The sequence below is a fragment of the Temnothorax curvispinosus genome, unplaced genomic scaffold (genome assembly GCF_003070985.1).
Source record: "Temnothorax curvispinosus isolate PA1 unplaced genomic scaffold, ASM307098v1 QBEX01014187.1, whole genome shotgun sequence".
Taxonomy (NCBI): Eukaryota; Metazoa; Arthropoda; class Insecta; order Hymenoptera; family Formicidae; genus Temnothorax; species Temnothorax curvispinosus.
The window spans coordinates 290,415-309,484 of NW_020223967.1; the positions used below are offsets into that span (position 1 = coordinate 290,415).

The window sequence follows — 19,070 nt, forward strand, 5'->3', positions numbered from 1 at the left end:
AATAATATGCAATGTAATGGAGCAATTCTCTTCTTGCCTCTGATATTTCATTAACTATCAATATATACATATTAATATGCAATTATATTATTATATTGATAGTTAAACGCGCTATTCGCGCGTATACATTTTTACTGTTTTTATATAACTAAAAATTATTCCATGCAGTGTTTGCGACGATAAATATAGAGATGAATTAACTCGTCTGGAGTACGCGCGTCTCGATTGCTCCTCAGCCTGAAATTGCACTCGAGAAGAAGTAATTTCGTGAAAAACACCGAAGTCAGGAACTGCTCGTAAGAAGTGTGCGCGATAAATGTCGGCGAATGTGTATGAGAAAAACGTGATGTGTGGTCACGTACGACGATGCTTGGAGACTTCGGCCACGTCGCGTCGTGTTTATTGTTATGTTTTTAAGACTTTTTTCGCCGATTTTTTAGAGCGTTACGTATTGTATAATTATGAGGCTAATCCGCGGCTTAAAAAAGATAAGTAATACGTCACGGAATAATCTCGAGATTTTAATTCCCATATTAATGCTAAATCGCCATAAATATTAATTCCTTTTATATGCATCGCCAGTTTTAAGTCGAGCGCGCTGTAAATCGGAGATATACTTCCCTCTCTCCGACGCGCGAAGTGATTAATACGCATTGAAGATGATACATTGGCATACATGACTATCATTCTTCATTATTGCCAATAACGATAAATCGATGCAGATAAGATTATTTTTTTTTTCAAATGAGTAAGATACTGCAGGATCTACCAAAGCCAGTCAGAACGACTGCCGTTTGTAATTTTCTATCAATTTTATAACAGTACATCTTCCGTGATTTTTTATTGCAATATGTAAATGTTCAATTTATTCTCTCTCTTTACCACTTTCTAAAAATACATAGTATATTTAGGTAGTAGAAATAGATATACGTTAGTCATCGACGGTTCTATAATGTTAAAAACGTGGTAACGTTAGCTAATATTTTTAGTATACACTGACACGTATGTCTGACACATATCTTCTTTTACATCGCGGTAGTTGAAAAATCACAAAAAGATGGGAAATACCCGAAGGACCTTTTCGATCTCATCTTTCTTTTGCGTAACGCAGATTGGTGTCACAAGTGTAATTTTTTACGTCTCCATTGTTTCAAAGCAGCCAAGTCAGACTCGACTCTTATTTATCATCGTCTTTTATCTCGTCTCGTCTGTTCATTGAAACTCACAGCATGTGTTCTGCATATTTTCAACTTTTGGTATACTGGCTGGCACTGTCGCTCTCGAGAATGATTTATAATTAAGTGTGAGTAAATTATGATCGACGCACAAACGTGGCCACGGCAATTATGCCGAAGTGGACGACACACAAAGGCTCTTGTCCGGGGAGTGTCGGGCATCCTCGACAATGACCTCTTCTCGCTTAAAAAATCGCGACCCCGTTACTGCGCCGCATTTACTCTACATTCATATAACGTTATTATATTGTTCATTCGCCGACCGCGTGCGATGCACGCGACATTCGCTCTCGTCATGCGATGCAAACGGCGTTTTCTCGGTGGAAAGTTTCCGCGCGGCGCGGCGCGGCGTTCCGCGGTTTTGCACGCGCGATTTTCTCGAAATGCCCCGCTCGAGCAGGAGCGCGATGCGCGCGATGGCGGCGCAGCTAACGAAGGGAAAATCAACGGGCGGTCGCGGCATTATCTCTAATTGAATAATATCGGACGCTAAAACGCGCCGAGTGTCACAGTCCGGTGGCAATGACGACCCGGTCGTACTACGGTGCACGGTGCACGGTGCACGGTGCACGGTGCACGGTCCCTCTCTCGCCGTTGCTTCCCGTTCCGCATCGTTCCAGACCGTCTGTTTTTCCGTTCGCAATAATTCGATCGCAATATTCGCGCGACTCGATAGATCACGAAGCTGCAAATATTCCTGCCGCGGAATCAATTTTCGCTGATTTTTTTCTGGGCTCGGCTTATAGAGATCTGGTGATCTATTCGAATACGAATTCGAACTTCTATGATTTGAATCCAAATTATTCGAAAATTTCGAATCTAGATGATTAAAATACGAATCATATATATTGTTAAATTTATAAAATTAAATTTAAGAGATTTAACCCCCTACTATCTTTTGGCAATTTAGAAAATATTCGGTGAATAGGAACATCGATTTTCATTGAAAATTTGAATGGTCGTAATCGCTTAATTTTATTATACATTAAATGATTAAATACGTGATGTGGCACGTATATAAATAATTATATATATATATATATATATATATATATGTACATATGTGTATTACATGTAATAAAGCTGCGTGCACGGCGCGAGTTGAAATTAAAAATTGAATCTGATGCTTTTGTAATTGAGCGGAGCGCAATTTTTCCGTCGGCTCCGCCACTTTACTCTCGCGGAGCCTTTCGTTTGAAAAATTGTTATAACGGAAAAGAATTCCGCGGCACGCCAATGGACGCCACCGGCGGCGTTTCACCTGCGGCAAAAGGATCGCTTTTATCGAATCTCCCCGTGCGCTTTCTCCTGACACGCTCGGAATAAAATGTTGTTCCAACGCGCGTGTAACGTAAGGCTTCCTATACGCAAATTACGCCGACAGTGGCACCATTGTTGTCCGTGGTTTATTTGCATGCGATTTTCGATGGCCTTTTTCCACCCAGTCGAGTCGGCCGGCGCGGTCACAGTTCGATTGCGGCACGGATCTCGATCGGTGGCGGAGCCGTGCATGCTTTCTCTCGACGTTACACTCGTCGAAGTAAGAGACACGGTATTTTTTCCCCGAGGGTATAATCGTGACGACTTAAATGCGAGAAACAGCTTCAGCTGTTTTGACATTTACGCCTTTCGCGTGAAAACGAGATTTCTCGGTGCGAACCGTTTCGGAGGAATCACGTGAGTATCACGAACGATTTTGCGGAATCACGCGTGATGAAACAACAAACGGATCGCATCATCCCCGGAATAATGGACTCAACGTATTCCAGGAAATCGCACGCGATTCTGGATAGACATTCGATCATGTCGCCTTGATTAAATATCGCTGAAGTCGATGTGCCTCTTAGTCATCTGCTTCTGATTAGGTCTTTCTCCATGCACGTGGGATTTAATAAGCACACACGTGTTCAGTTCCACGTCATTTCTTTATCTGCACCAGTCGGTCTCGTGCGAAACGTTGACACAACTCATTCTATTTAAAAATAGTCTTTGGAGCGCTGTTCGTAATAATAGCGGTCGTTTGCTATATTTAGTTTACCGCCGGATTATAAATATATCATAATTAAAAAGATATCTCAAGGAAAGCGTTTGAGGCGCAATGACGTTTCTCAGCTGTCTTTGATTTATAGATGTGCCTTCTCTTGCAATCATAGTTATCACTTGCATGCATTTCGCAATTGTTTGATCGTGCACGCTTAATGATCACGGAGATATTAAGAGCTCATAATACATCTTAAGCGCTTTATTATTGTATCTTAGATTATTACCTGACAATAATTGTTCATAAACTATGTGTTGCGCTCTTAATTATTTGACAATCATAAATCAATTGCCTTCTTATCGCGGTAACATTTTAACAAATAATTAACGTCTAATAAATATTAACTTTCCGCGGTCCCATGTCGAGTTGGACTCTATATAATTGCGGTTAGCCTGTCACATAATTCTTCAAACATTGGAACCTGTATGTGACTATAATCGACAAACTACATTTTTCTCCATAAAAATTCTTTTATTTCTAGATTGAATTTACTGCAAATTTCCAGTAATTCTATTCCTTCAGTTCAAAGTAGAATATTTACAAAACATGTGACCACCAAAACCTTTAACGTTAAAGTTAATTAGTATCTGTTTTTCATTTTCTGTGTCTCATCAAAAATCTCGTTGTCAAGCCGTCCTGTATATAAAATCAATCGTTACAGGATTGCACGAGCTATTTGCATAATGATCGATCTAAAGTGTCGCTTAAGACGCAGAAAGCTTTTTTGTTGCCCCAGAAAGTCGTCACTTCGCCGGCGATTATCTTTACGATCATCGATCTTCTATCGGCATGGCAATCGAAGATCCGTGACGTTTGTAATCATTTATAGAATTAATTTGTTCGTTTTGTATGCCTAGTGGCGCCAGTCCGACTCGATTTGTAATTATAAAGAACGTTTGTGTGACGTTCGCAAAGATCCGAACGCCACGATGGAATCTGCCACGAGCGCGAGGAAAAATCCTGTCTCTCAAGATCAACAACAGATCCAAGCTATATTCATGTCGGAATTTAATTTGTCACTGCCTCGTGGAATAGAGTACAAACGCAGTATATTTGCATTCGATAAGCAGACACATGTGTTACAACGTATTATTTTTTTTGCGGAGACCACTTTCGAGGTTTGAGCGAAGGATCGCGTTATTTTTTTTTCGCGAACAGCGGCTTACGAGAAAGACTTTAGCGTGCACTTACCTACCTGTCCCAAGTTGCTATCTCTTTTTCTCTTTCCCGGTTTTCCTTTTTCTCGCTCAACCTGCGCCATTCTACCTCCTCTCTTTCTCTCTCTTTCTCTCTCTTTTTCTCTCTTTCTCTCTCTTTCTCGTTGTCCCTTCTCTATTCCGCCTGCCGGCTCGGCTCGCTTTCGAGCTCTAAGTAACAGTACTTGCGTTTCCTGTATCTCTAAATTGGCAACGCGAGCCAAGGCAGCGCGTATAGCGGCGAATCGAACTGTATCGAAAGTCAGGATATGCCCCGGAGTACGTGGAACGGAGGCTATCTCGTACGCATTGCACATGCCGACGTTCGAACGTAACTAGAATGTTGTAACAAAATATGTACATACGTGGGTATGCGCATGCGAGATCAATCCTAAAGTGACATACTTCGCTGGAGTCGCGCGCGGCATACCTCTCGTCGTGTCGTGCGAGAAGCGGCATTTCTGAGCGTCTGATTATGCGTCAATGTCCATAATGAACCGTAGAAAGTACCGCGCGCGGAGACATCGCGGCATTAGCGTGACGTTACTTTCGACGTCGTAGCTCACGAACATCATCCGCGAGGAGCTACCCGCGATGAATTACGGCTTCGTTCCACGAAGAATCGAAATGCTGGACTCCCACTGTTGAATTACACTCAATTTGAGTCAATTTTAATCATTTCTACAGGTCGTCGCTGTTCCTACACAATATGTCGTTAATTTAAGTGAACCGATTAAGTTGAAATAATAAATTTTGATACACATGGTAGTTAAAAATAACAAAAAGTTATTTAACTCGAGGTATCGGTTTAAATTTCATCCTTCAATATTTAACACTGCCGTCCCAGGAATAAAAAACGTTTCAGCAACGGCTCTAGCTCTAACAAAGTTCTGAAATTAATTGAGACCAACCCCTTTCACGCTTCCCGCAGGTGAAGGCTGCGTCGAGAAGCCCGTGTCGACCCTATGGCGGAACTATGTAACCAGCAGCAGACCCGACGTCTCCATGAGGCTGACAGTGACCAACGGCGGGCTGACCGCGACCACCAAGGACCACGGCCTCACCGAGTACTGGGCTCACCGTGTGACTTATTGCACGGCCCCGGCCTCTCACCCGCGACTGTTCGTCTGGGTGTATCGGCACGAGGGCCGCAGACTGAGGCCCGAATTGAGGTGTCACGCAGCACTGTGCAGCAAGGAGTCTACCGCAAGGAGACTCGCCTCGATCTTGAATACCAGGCTGCAGCAGGCGCTCATGGAATTCCGTCGGGACAAGGTCTCCAGGCAAAACGCCAGGTGAGAGCAGCGGTATCACGCCGCTAAAAGTAAACTGCGACCTAAGCGAGCTGTGGAAAGGTAGCGCTTACTTCAGCGGCGCGTACAAAGAGTTACTCGAGAAATTTAGAGACGAATTAAAAGAACGTAAATTTCATTTCTCGACAACAATAGATAAGTAAGTACAAACGGGAGTCACGGGTTAGCGGAAATCGTTAACGGACTTTATCTAAGATTGGCAAACAATTAGTGGGAATTGGCAAGTGCTACGGGATTAGCGAGGTATTGTTCGGTATTGTCGGGTATTAGAGTTAGGAGAAAATTATAGGACACACGTTACAAAGTACTACATTCGCATTTATGTTCGCTGTTTATGCGACGTGCTAGAAAAGATTTGAAATCTCTTCTCGTCTTATCGATTTTAATTACTTGAATATCATCTAAATATGCATTATATCTTTATGACGTATCTGCTTTGGCTTTAACGGCTCTTGTTAAAACTGGACCGGCCACGATTAATCGCGCGCGGCACAATTTCTCAAACTCGTAGAATTCTCCGAGTTTCCGTTAGGCTCATTTCAATGTCGGGCAGCGGCGCGCACCATCGCGCGCATTCCTCGCATTTTTATCGTCCCACGTTCGGGTTATATCGTCGTTACGTCGGTCATGCAGGTGCTTGCCTCCCCCTTGCCTTAATCGGGAGAAAAGAGAAATTTCCCCATCTTGGGTCTTTGCGAGAGGTACGCGCAGTTACGCACGCGCTCGCGCATCCACCGTGGAAGTCACGATTCCGGTCACGATTGTAGATCGTTATGTGCGCGATCGAGTCACGATCCAGGACGGGAAGCGATCGGCGATGTGCATTCGGGTCAGTGTTTCCAAGTCGCAGGTCAAACATACCCTGGCACTTCTGCCGGAATTGCGCTAACACGTCTAATTTACTACTTTCTTTATCGCATTGTCATTCAGGAATTTATTTGCTAGATAAAGTACAAATAGAAAGAATTGTCAAGTTAATGAGTTATACAATTTTTATTATTTAATTAATTAAAATTAAAATTTATTTTTAATTATTTCATAAACTATAATTTTATATATGATTCTTCAGATATAAAAATCAGCAAGGAGTAGCATCTCGTAAGCAAATCCATAAATTACCACGGGAAAGATAATTAAAAATCTTTTCTCTTTTTCACACGTATTAAATTTTCATTACTTGTTTTATTAAGTCATTAGAACATTCATTAAGTACATTGGCATAATTTGAATTAATTAGCACAGTTCACACGAATCGTTACAGGTTGTCTCTGGCGAGCGCGTTATACGACAACCCGTCGTTGCCGCGTAGGAAGCTCCTCTTGAGCACCGGCGGCCAGAACTACCGGCCGCCCTTGGAGAGGTCGAAGAGCGCGCCTAAGCTGTCGGCGATCGAGGAGGACACGGTGGCCGAGGAGATAGAGCAGAAGAGGCTGCTGGAAGAGCTGCGTTCCTTGGAGAACGTAGCGCGTAGCTGGGAGGACCAGGACAGCTGGAGGATAGCCAGACTGCTGGACGCCCTCAATCGCGAGTCTGACGAAAACGGTAGCATCTCCAGCGGATGCGAAACCGCCAGCACGGCGACCAGCGAGGAGAGAGCCACCTGCCCGGAGGAGCCGCTCCCGCAGAGTTAGTATTCGCAAATTATCGCTTATTATTCGTTTACCATTTCGAAACTTAACGCAAAGTTCCGACAAACCCTTTTTTAAACACACCTTTTTCTTCGATGATGTAAATGCACTTTTATTAATGCACGGCAGTCTTTAAAATTTTCCTCAATTTTTTGTGTCGCGAGATATCACGCGAGGATGGTTACATAAACGCGGTGAGGTGGAGATAAAGCCTGTTTTTGTATCACCTTGTGATATAATTAAGGTAGATAAACTACGCGTAATTTATTCTAGCACGGGTTTTTTTTACGCTATTTTAGCGCTACGAACAGATAAGCGAGCTATAATTATTTAACGTCGTTAATCGTCAAGCTTATAAAACGACAAACGTATAACAAATTTTTTATGTCGTTCGTATCTTTCCATAGCTTTTTATTTACTCCCCTTTGGGATATTTTTGTATTTGAGACATTATGTTTCTATTTTTGTGAAGTTTTATTTAGAGGGATATATAACGACAGGGGTTTCGGTATTTGCATAATTATGTCGAAAGGGCAGTTGCCCGACAAGTCGTACCAGTTGGTGCGTGACATATAAAGTTATAATGTCACTTCTTGGTAAGTTGCTTACCTTTGAAATATGTTTTCTAGATCAAAACGATCAGCGGGGGTCGACCAAAAGAGTTATCTTCGTGAAGGACCGAGTCAGCAGGGGGCCAGGGCCGCGAAGGAACTCGGAAGGTTCGGCGCATTTTATGACGTGCGCCGGCAGTCCTCGTTTTAATCCTATAGATCCCATGAAGAGGTTTCCCTTGACGAGCGAAGAGGATGAATCGATGGAAGAGGAAGAAGAGGAAATGGAGGACACCACTTCAAACGTGTTCGATTTCGAGGATGTCGAGGATCTCGATGATGTAGTGGATTATCGACCGAGGGGAGAGATGTTGAACAGGATTGAGGATCCGCAGAAGAGAGAGAGGCGAGTGAATGAGAAGTATCCTGGCAGGATAGGTCATGAATTTCTGCAGAACGAGGAGACTTCATTCCTAACTCTGGATTCTCTCGACGAGGAGGCCGACAGCGACGAGAGCGGTTACGTGGAGGCGCCACCAAAGTCTTTACTAGGTCAAGACGACAAGAAGGAGGAGGAAGAGAGCGAACATCCGCGATTAGAGCCATTTACGAATAAAAGAGAGGACAAATCAGAGTCAGCGACAACGTATAGAACTGACGGAAGCGAGAATCAGAGGACGAAACACGAAGATTCTAAAATGGAGCAGGAGGAGAGAAAAGCGGAGAAGAAAGATCCCTTATTGGTGGTCAACGATAATCAAAGGGTCAAGGAGAGGGAACGGGAGAGAGTGGACTTCAAGTATCCCATTTCGGAAACTATCAGAAAGTTAGCTAGCGCGTCATTAAGGAATTCCAAATCTTTCGAAATGACGAGCAACAATTGCTTGAACGTCCTAAATAATTTCAAAACCTCCAAGTCATTCGACAGCGTGAAGAACGACGAGATTACCGTGGATTCGCCGAGTCTTCACCAAAGGAAGCAATTGTTGGCACAGCGCGGTGTCATGGTTTGAAATAGTCCCTTTCGAGTTGAATATTCTTCCGATTCTATATTACGAATTGAACGGAATCAGTGAATAAATATTTATTTGTTATTAAGTTATTACGAACCATAAAAATGCTTATAATTATGTTTCATGAAAATATCGAACCTATAAATAAGAGCGTAAAATTAATATACAAGCTAATATGTGCCTGATTAATAGATTTATTAAATTGTATCGATTCATCAAGCAAAAATAGGATTTTGTTGCAAATATTTATCATGGAGTCATTTTCCTTATTGCTCGTAGCGCTCAATCTATTTAATAGATTAATTCGATGATAAATGCACTGGAGTTCTGTCAAAGTCACATTAAACAAATCTATTTAAATAATATCGAAACAACAATTAAGATATTGTTCAAATAATTTGCAAGATTTTGAAGAGTTCCACTTGAATCTTAAATGCAAGACAAAATATTACCACCGAGTTAAACAAACACTCACAATCAGTGTCGGAATTCGACTTGAGCGCAATATTCTAAGCCATTCTAAGGGATGTGGTTTTTCTAGATTGGTTTCTTGTGACTTTGCAGAAAAATTAATATTAAAATTAACGATACATTAAGATTTATTAAAAAGTCGTCCAGCTAAATCAAATTTGATATAAAATGAAGCAAATCAGATTATAGTAGAGAAATCACTAATAATTTCCAGATAAACTACTATAACGACAACATTATTGCTTTATTCTTTAATAATACAATTAGAAAGGTGTTTTTTTACCATGCAAAATTTCTAGTCCTTGGCATTATATCTACAAGTTGACAAGGAAAATATATACCCATACTATACATAAATATATAAGGTAGATGTGAAAATCTTGGGATTATTGAATCTTTGATATTCGTATCCATTGCGTATTGCTGAAGTTGAAAAATAAAAACAGTCTAATAGAATACAGTTTAATAGAACGGGCTTTATCAAACAATGCAATCGGTAGAACTGGAATAAAATCAACTCGTACAAGTATAGAAATTGTAGTCTTGTTCAAGTACAATGAGCTGGGTAATTTAGCAATATGATTTTTCGTGCTGTTGATATTGAGCTTCTATAAACAACATTTGAACGTGGAAGTTTTCGAAGATTATTTGCAAAGGGACTGTTCATTGAACCATTTAAGGTGTCAGCAGAGCATCGTGTCTTATTGGTTATGATGTTAACGAGTCGACGAAGTTAAGTTTGAAATCTGGTGGAATAGAAGATGTAAATCATAGGAAGTATATAATTAAGTAAAATTAAGTGGCCACACGCTTGTAAATATGACTTTTTACGAGGTGGAAATCGACGATACATCATTGCTCGTAATATTATTATTACGAGTGAGAACACAAATGAATATATATTGTAGAATACGACTTTGGTTCGTATTGCGTCCGCTTATCCGTGAACATTCCAACGCAAATCGTCCTGGACCCCTATTCTGTAACTCTAACGACAGTGTCGGTATCGTTATGTCGTCGTTGCGCAGCTTTTTTTCCATATAGTATACCTGCGCAACGACAACGTAACGATACCGACACTGTCGTTACAAGTTACAGAATAGGGGTCCTGGTAACGATCGAAGACTACTCTCAAGATACGAATACAATACGTCGTCGTTATTCAAGACATTCGATAATACGTTTGTTCGACTATTAGTCCAGGTTCATCGCTTTAATGCGACGTGTTAAGTTCATTTAAATGTAAACGCAATGCATCCACCTTTCATGCATGCTCCATTGTAAAAACTCGCGGTAATTTGTTAGATCAGGGACAAACGTCGTCGCCTTTCATTTTTTTTCCTACCATAGATTACCGTGAAAAACAATTTAGTGCGTAGTTAATGTACTTCGCTCGACAATAAGTGCACGTCCGCGTCATTTTGTCAGTCTGTAGGTTATTACGACAAAAAATTAAAATATTCCGTTGCAAACCAATCTTCGGTAATGACACACGTTATCGGTAACGACGACGCTTACTCGCGTATAATATATAGCTCGCGTCATCGTCAAGACGAATATTTCCGTATCGAGCATGCTTGTCGAGGATTTCGCCGCCGACGCGCAACTCGAGATGCATTTTGTGCCAGATTACGGCTGGAGTCTATTGCGACGATCGTTGTGTACGAAAGAGAGAGAGATAGTACCAATAAAATGAAGGAAAACTCGAAAAGTCGGAGTTTTCTAAATCCGTCCCTCCCGCTCCCTGACCTGTGAACCTCGGAGTCGCCTCTCGCATCAACGTGTAAAATTGCATCTGGGGCAGTTCGTGATCAGGACGAGTCAGCCGATAATTACGGATAGCGTGCGCCGATGGCAGAAAACGCAAATCGCGATTTTTAAGGTCGTCTTAGGGGCAGTAGGTCGGACGAATAGAACCGTGCGATCGACGATCCTGATCGATTTTTCGCCATTTATTTATATTACTTTTCGGAATAAAAAAAATGTGTGCATTACAATTTGTATATATATTTATAAAAATACATATATTTTTAAACATATATACATAAACACATTTTTATTTATAAAAAATAAATATATGTGAAGTGTATATATATAAATATTAAATATTTTTCTTTAATATTCTTATACACTTTATGTATACCTACATTTATTTTTTGCAGTTATGCCAAAGATTGATAAAAAGAGAAAAATTTTCACACGTTGCTATGGTTCATACAAGTTGTAGATATAAATATATACAAGTGCAATAAATATTAGAGAATAATTTATATACAAATGAATTTTAGAATATGTTTCGTGTAATATTAAATAATAAGTAAGATGATTGGCGTAGATATGAGAATTTAACAATAGCAAAAATGCGGTCTTATTAAATTTTCGCTAAGAAGAAAGCAGTTTTAGATTCCCCACAGAATTCATGATCGAAATGAAATAAGCGACATCCGTATAAGATATATAGCGCAGAAAGATAATGATAATAGAACTTTCTTTTATGTGTTACTTAGCTCTTCTTCATATACATAAATTTTCTGGTATGGTTCGATCGCGAGAGATGGCGGCAGTTATGTTTATAGTACAGGCAGATGATTAAAAAAAATGATCGGGAAAGGAAGGCTAAATTAGGTCATAAAAATTTCAGATTCGTAAAGTGCGTGAATCAATTAACGACAAGATAAAAACTGTGCATTATATATTTATTAATTAATTATTCCATTATTTAACATTTTTTCTTTATCAATAATTTAATATAATTTTATATAATAGGATATGGGACGCGTCATATAGAATTTGATTTTTTTATACAATAATAAAACAAGTAACGTACCTAAATAAAAAACGAGTCATAAAAATGTAGAGAATTACGTTTATTATATTAATAATTTTAATCCGATTCGCGCGCGATTATATTACATCCACATCTTTATCAAAAATAATAATTAATTGAATCGATATCCTTATTCATTTCTAAAGAATATTCTTTATAATCTAGCTGTCTCCTGCATAACAATCGTCATATATTTATCAACTTAACGCAACCCATTTACACAAATGGTAAAATCTTTTAAATTTCCTTTCGCTCTTCTTCAAGATTTCTTTAAACGCAACTTAGACACGCTTTTTAATTAAACGCGGAAATAGAAGTCATATTAAAAAGAGAAAAAATAAATTTTACGGCTTTTCGAACCACAGCCGCGGGTTCCGACGAAAATTACACGCATAATACGTGAAAACGAGAGACGCCAGACCGTCCGCATTCTCCCAGCGGCGTCTGCCCGCGAGGCGGGCCTTGCGCGGAGTCAAGATCAAGATCAAGGTGCCATCAAGGTGGTGACTGCCGGACCCACAGCCAGGCTCCGCCGTGAGTACGATAACGCTTCGTGCGCGCGCGCTCGCTGGTACGCGCTGCCACAATATCCTCTCGCTAACACCAGCACGCATCGGTGTGACCTACTAACAATAAGCGTGAAGACACGGTGCGACGTACATACGTACGTACACACATCGCGGTGAGCGTAAGATGAGGAAGGCAAAGTGCGAAGGGGGGGCAGGGATCCCCGCGGCTTCTTCATCTTGGGCCTCATCTTGCGCGGGACCAGCGCGGGACCGTCTCAAGCTGGACCGTAAAAATAAAAAAGGCGCCTTCGCGAAGATTATTTGCATCCCAATGGTGTTAGCGCGACGAACGATGCGAATCAAATCGCAATGAAGCATTCTGAGTTCTGATGAGGATGAGAGCAGGGGGAAAATTCGCAAAGTTTCATGCTTGCAATAAATAAGTCGCATTTAATTTGATAATATATATTGCTGCGGTAATTACGGAAAGAGATAGCTGGAAGACACTTGATTGATAAAATTCTCCAATCCTTTTTTTCATTCTTCTATTCTCTCTTTTATATTTTCTTAATATCGAAGAAATTAGCTTCGTTTATTTCGCTTTGCATTTTTTTTTTGAAAGAAGTACGCAGCGAGCCAGATTTGGCACTCCTATTCCGATCCTGAGGTAGAAATGGAATCCGGGTGATTTATACAAATATGCATACGCGAAAGAAGTTTCTTTTACGTCAAAATTTGGAAAGTGGAGAATGTTTTGCCTCATAAGCGATACAGCGAAGCCAAAAATTAACTCGGTCAAGTTTTCGTCGATTATACGCCGTGTTTTGAGCCAGATCGAATTATTTCATCTAAAAACTCGGTAGAATCTATCGTTACAGGAACAAAAAATTTATAAATAAGATAAATCTTATTTGACGTCCAAACATTTTTCGCAGAGAAATAATATCTCAAAAATACTTGTCTTTAAAGGATTTGAAAAGTAGAAGAACGTCAGATACATTGCTTTTTCCCATCGTAACCGATTCTCGCTTAAATAATTTCATGCGTCAACGTTCTCGTCGAGCACGATCTTTCAGATACGCGAGGAAGAGAGAGTAAACCGTTTTTGCAATTCTGCTACGAATCTCGCGGGAGACAAAATAAAAACACAATCGCGTCTTAATTAAAATCCTGTACGTTTTAATTGCGGCCTTTAATGGGTCAACGAGAATAACGACCGGGTCAGAGAGCTCTCGATTTAATCGCGTCGCTTTAAAAGTGACACACACCGCACCGGCTGGAACGAGGCATATCCCCCGGAGTCCCTTATCTCTCGCGCGGTACATAGCCGCGATCCTACCAGGTGGTACCAATTCGGGGCCATCTCGCACGGGGGTCCGATGGGTGCCGCGCTATCTGGGTAGGGGGTATACACGTGAGCCTTCTCCATAGAGCGCGGAGCGCACCTCGCGCGGGCTCCCTCGTACATGTGTATGTGTATGTGTGCGTATGTGTGTGTACGCGGAGTCGTGAGTAGTGTTAACGGCCTTGCTTTATGTGGGTCATGAAACAAGGTCCCACCAGCACGGGGGGAGCCCGGGAGAACACGGCGCGCGCGTTTAACTTATGCTAGTAAAGACGAGCCGATACACACATACACACACGCACACACACGTGCGTGTATACGCACGCGGCATAAACGAGTCGCCGGCAACTTGCGCTAGCAACGCCGACATCGAGCGAAGGCTTTCTACCGAGAGCTGATGCCGCTGCACCTTTCCTCCGCGCCGATCGAAGCCCGACACGGTGATCGATCGTGGATCTGCGTAGATCCGATCTCGGCACACACCGCGGGAGAAAAGGAAATAGAGGGAGATTTACGGGCGGGCTTCCTCTTTTCCCCCCCTTCCGACGCACGCGGAAATTCTCTCCGCGCGAATTCCGCCGTAACGTAACGTCCACGCTCGCCACGTTCGGCAAACAGGATCTCGGACGTTATATAATGCGCTTCTAAGTATGTACATTCCGCTTATTTTTATTTCCTATTTTCGCGCAATAACGCGAAGTGGCGTTGATCGTCGCCGTTCTCTCATTTCTTTGGGAATTGCGCGAGTGAGATAAGGAGAGGAACCGCGAGATTTCGGACCAGAGAATGTTGTTTGGGATAGGAGCTTTTGGAAACTGCTTTCTTTTTTGGCGTTTGCACTTTGAAGTTTCATATTATTACACACTTGAATCCTATACTATTTGCGCTAATATAATTCACGACGTATACTTGTATGATTTATGCAAAAATTGCAAACAGTACAAATCAATTCAAATTTCCCTTCTTGATTAAAAATTTTATTTATTTAATTTAACATGAGATACGTGATATTAGTACCGTTAAATTAATAAATACATATTTGCAAAAAATTATTATTAATAATGCAATCGTATATTTTTGGTAATTAATACGCACATGTACGTATAACTGTCGCCTTTAAAAGATCAATATATTCATTAATTAGACGTGAATCGTATCTCCGCGTTGCGCACGCAGTTTAAATAGATAATACTCGAAAAAAATGCTTGGTTTTCGGAACGAGCGATTCGCCGCAGCGATCATTATTAATGATACGTCTTCGGGGCCTCGACGGGACCGGGAGGAGACTCGAACGCGGCTAATGGGCCGAGCTCGCGATTCGCGACTCGCTTAACGATCAAGTTCGATTTCTCTTGGCATCACGGCGCGACGACACGCACCGCGCGGTCACGCACGAGTGAAATCTTATAGGATTCTGTCAAAAATTATTCCCGTCCCCGAGGACGAAAATCACGCGCAACCCGCGTGCGGGCGCACGTTGAATCGATTATCATAGTTAAAGCGGAAACGAAAACACGAACACGTCCGGGCAGCTTTCTATTAATTATCGACGACGCGATACTCATCTGTCAACCCGATCTGAGATATTTCACTCCGTTTCGATACTCGACTCGAGATAAAATCAACGACGAATAATCGTGCGGGACCTGTTGGACGGTTGGATACTTGGACGTTTACTTTTCAAAGGTGCGATTCTCTTAATCACATTTCTCAGTGACGAGTAACGATGAATCCCGCCGTTTTTATCTTCGGGGAACCGCGCGCTGTCGCGAGTCGCGCCATAAATCACTTGGAATCGTAATAACTCTCATAAATCATGAAATCGTCATACTACGCGAAAGCAATCGTCATACTGCGCGCGGCGGCATACGTCTCCGGTCCCTGTCAAGCGGATGCATGCCGATCGTTTGTTTCTCGTGCGCCAAAAAAGCAGACGAATTAACGTTTGACGTTCGATCGGAATTTTCAGAAGCCCGCCAAGCGTTTCTTACAATTCTCGTATTTTTCTTCCGCTTGCGTCTATTGGAAATTGAGGAAGTAACAATGTAAGCGAACGAAAACTTGCATTTAACCCTTAAAGGCTACAGCTCAAGTCATCTCAAGTCTCAACCATTTGAGACTCTTAAAAGATTGATTTTTTTGGAGAATTTAATATTAATTATTGCCAATTTTTCTACTTTTAGTATATTCTTCGGTCTTTTCTATCCTTATTTCATGTATAATTCTTCGAGATTTGGTTGATTAGACCCAGCTTTATACGCGATCAAAGATCCATATGCGAGATCCATACATGGACCATGTAGCCTTTAAGCGTTAATTAGCTGTTAATGAATAGTTCGCAGCGTCGCGTCGATGCCAATTCTTGAATCGTGAATTTGATACGTTTGATAAACGACACACTTCGTTCGTCGATGAACACGCCGGCTCATAGGAGACGCGGCTGGAAGGGAGCGTACAATGGTAATTAGGAATTCCTATTTAAATGGAGCATCAGATAAAAGGTAAGAACAGCTAGATATAGCAGTTCTACGTGCGACGAATTCTTAACTGTACTTCTCTTTCTCATTTGTACGGCTCTCCTCCTTTCTCTCTCACTCTTTTCCTTTTGCCGTTGTCAAGCCCGCTCGCGATCCAGGTATGTTGCAGAGAAAAAGAAAGAAATCTCGGGGTATATCATCAATTGAAACGTGCCATTTATTTCGGGATGATTTAATGCCATCGACGGTGAACCGCGTCGACCGCGACGCTCGACGCTAACAAACGCGTATTAAATTACAGCACGATTAATAATTCACAGTTATTATTAGCCGACAGAATTAATAGATGATTCTTAACTGTTTCTGTCGACGTACGAGACGTTTTTCTGTCTTTATGTCCATTCTAACACGTGCACGTGATCGTCACAGTCGTAAAACTGAGCAAAAAAGCGATTCTCTTTTATCCTTCTCCGGTAGTACTTCAATAAAGCAGCTCTAATTATATCTTTGAATTCTCGGTTATAAAAAACATATATTAATAAAACTGGAAAAAAATTTTTTTTACGAAGCCCTAATAAGTATACTTACCACAGCTACGTTCACATTACGCAAAAAATAATTACTTTTTTTTCAACCGGTGCGGAGTTTTGCATTTGTATTTATTCTCCTGGTCCATTAGCCTGCAAGAAATTAGCGAATCGTCAATGACCAAGTGTCGTGGTCTATCTGCTTCCTGGGCTACTGTTGCGTCAGTGGCGTATCTTTTGACACAATCTCGCGGCGAGAGAAGTTGCGCACCTTCGTGAGGACCGAAGTGCGAGCGATAGACGCGCCGTGTCTTCGTACGATGGGAACTTTACCACGGGAATGGAGAATCGTGAAACCCGGGCCGAGAGAGAGAAAGAAAGAGAGACGTGTAGGACGCCGGAGAGCCACCGTGTACGCGTGCATCGCTGCTCACCTGCCGACGACGTCCATTGAGAAGGCGCGCGAGATGTAACTGTGTGAACTGTACCACTCACATGATCCGAATCGCCTTTAATTATTCGTCCATTTGCGAAATTCTCTCTCCGTACCCCCTTTCCGGCCCTCTCCTGGCCCCCCTCTTCCCCTCCCGGACGCGCCTCGACGTCGGTGTGCGTGCACATTCGATGGTAATGAGAGATGAGCGAAAGGGGAAGAGATGCGAAGGAGAGACCTCTCGCAGTCTCCCGAATCGAAAACATGCCTTTACAACAAACAAGACGCTTCATTCGCGCGATACGAGTTTCTTGGTTAATCTTTTATTCATCTTCTACACTACATGCATTATCAAACTGCTTGATTTACCGAAATACTTGTCAGGCGGTAGAAACTGGGTCATTTGTGACGCATAACGATCTTTTTTTCTTCTTTAACGGAAGAAGAGAAAATAAGACGATGTGTGTGTGTGTGTGTGTGTAAAAACTAATATTTATTGTTCATATTGCATACATAATACGTTATTACGCGGTGTGGATGTTACAAACTTGGTGTTTGGCATTTATCGCTAGAAACTCATCGTAGAGACGGATTAAATTGACAAGATAATCGCGGGTTAAAAGTGTTCCGGTTCCGCTCGGGTAGCCAAGAGATGCATGCAAAAATCTTTTTACGTGCACCGAGAATTAGTTCACGGCGGCAGCGGACAAGAGACTGGCACATAATTTACAAAGAACAAATTGGCATCGTGTAACATTGCATCCTGCATTTCAACTCATTAAGAAATTGAATGCTTAGAGCTGCGCAACTTGCATAAATTAAATAATTGATAAATCATGCGACGTTTCTATAATATATATATTATAAAATATAATTATATACTTTTTTATAATTATATAACATGTCGTACGTATTTAATGTATACGTTACCTCGCTAAAAGCTTGGCGAACCAATACAACGCTGATATTATTTCACACGTATTATTCGTCGGCTCTTCGGCTTTGTAATTTTTACATATATACATAGATACGACCTTATGTCGCAAGACTTTCCTTAAACTCTCGAAAGCGTGTCGAACTTGAAACGAGCGATTCCGACGTCATTTCGATTTCTCAACGGGAATCCGAAAATCTCCGTCGTTTCCATCGCGATATGACACGGTATTTTGTTTGAATTAGCGCCTCAAATGATTGGCCATCGAGCATTTATAGCGTGGACGAACGATTCCCCGCGCGATCGCGGCCTTCCACAGCGTGCCACGGCGGATGCAGCCAAATTTGCGCACATAATCGCAAGTATGTCGATTTTCATCTTGTCCTAGTTTGAGCGTAATCGCCAAGATGCGCACGTGTAACACATAAAACGGCGTGGGATTAGTATATAGTCGCACACAATTCTTAACTATATATCGAGAAAGCAGTAAGATATTTTTGTATTAATAAAAATTTAAAATCTATATTTATTTATCAGTTAAAACATATAATATATATAATATATATTATA

General features: G+C 41.5%; 1 protein-coding gene across 2 annotated transcripts in view; it reads left to right on the forward strand.

Annotated features, from left to right (window-relative positions):
• LOC112464379 overlaps nucleotides 1–10,412 on the forward strand; it is a 51,126-nt gene extending 40,714 nt beyond the window's left edge. For both annotated transcript variants that reach the window (XM_025031332.1, XM_025031331.1), the window contains exons 3-5: nucleotides 5,404–5,767; nucleotides 7,047–7,411; nucleotides 8,043–10,412. In XM_025031332.1, coding sequence (XP_024887100.1) covers nucleotides 5,404–5,767; nucleotides 7,047–7,411; nucleotides 8,043–8,977 — 1,664 coding nt within the window. In that variant the 3' untranslated portion in view covers nucleotides 8,978–10,412. The remainder of the gene's footprint in view (nucleotides 1–5,403; nucleotides 5,768–7,046; nucleotides 7,412–8,042) is intronic.
• The last annotated feature ends 8,658 nt before the right edge of the window (nucleotides 10,413–19,070 follow it).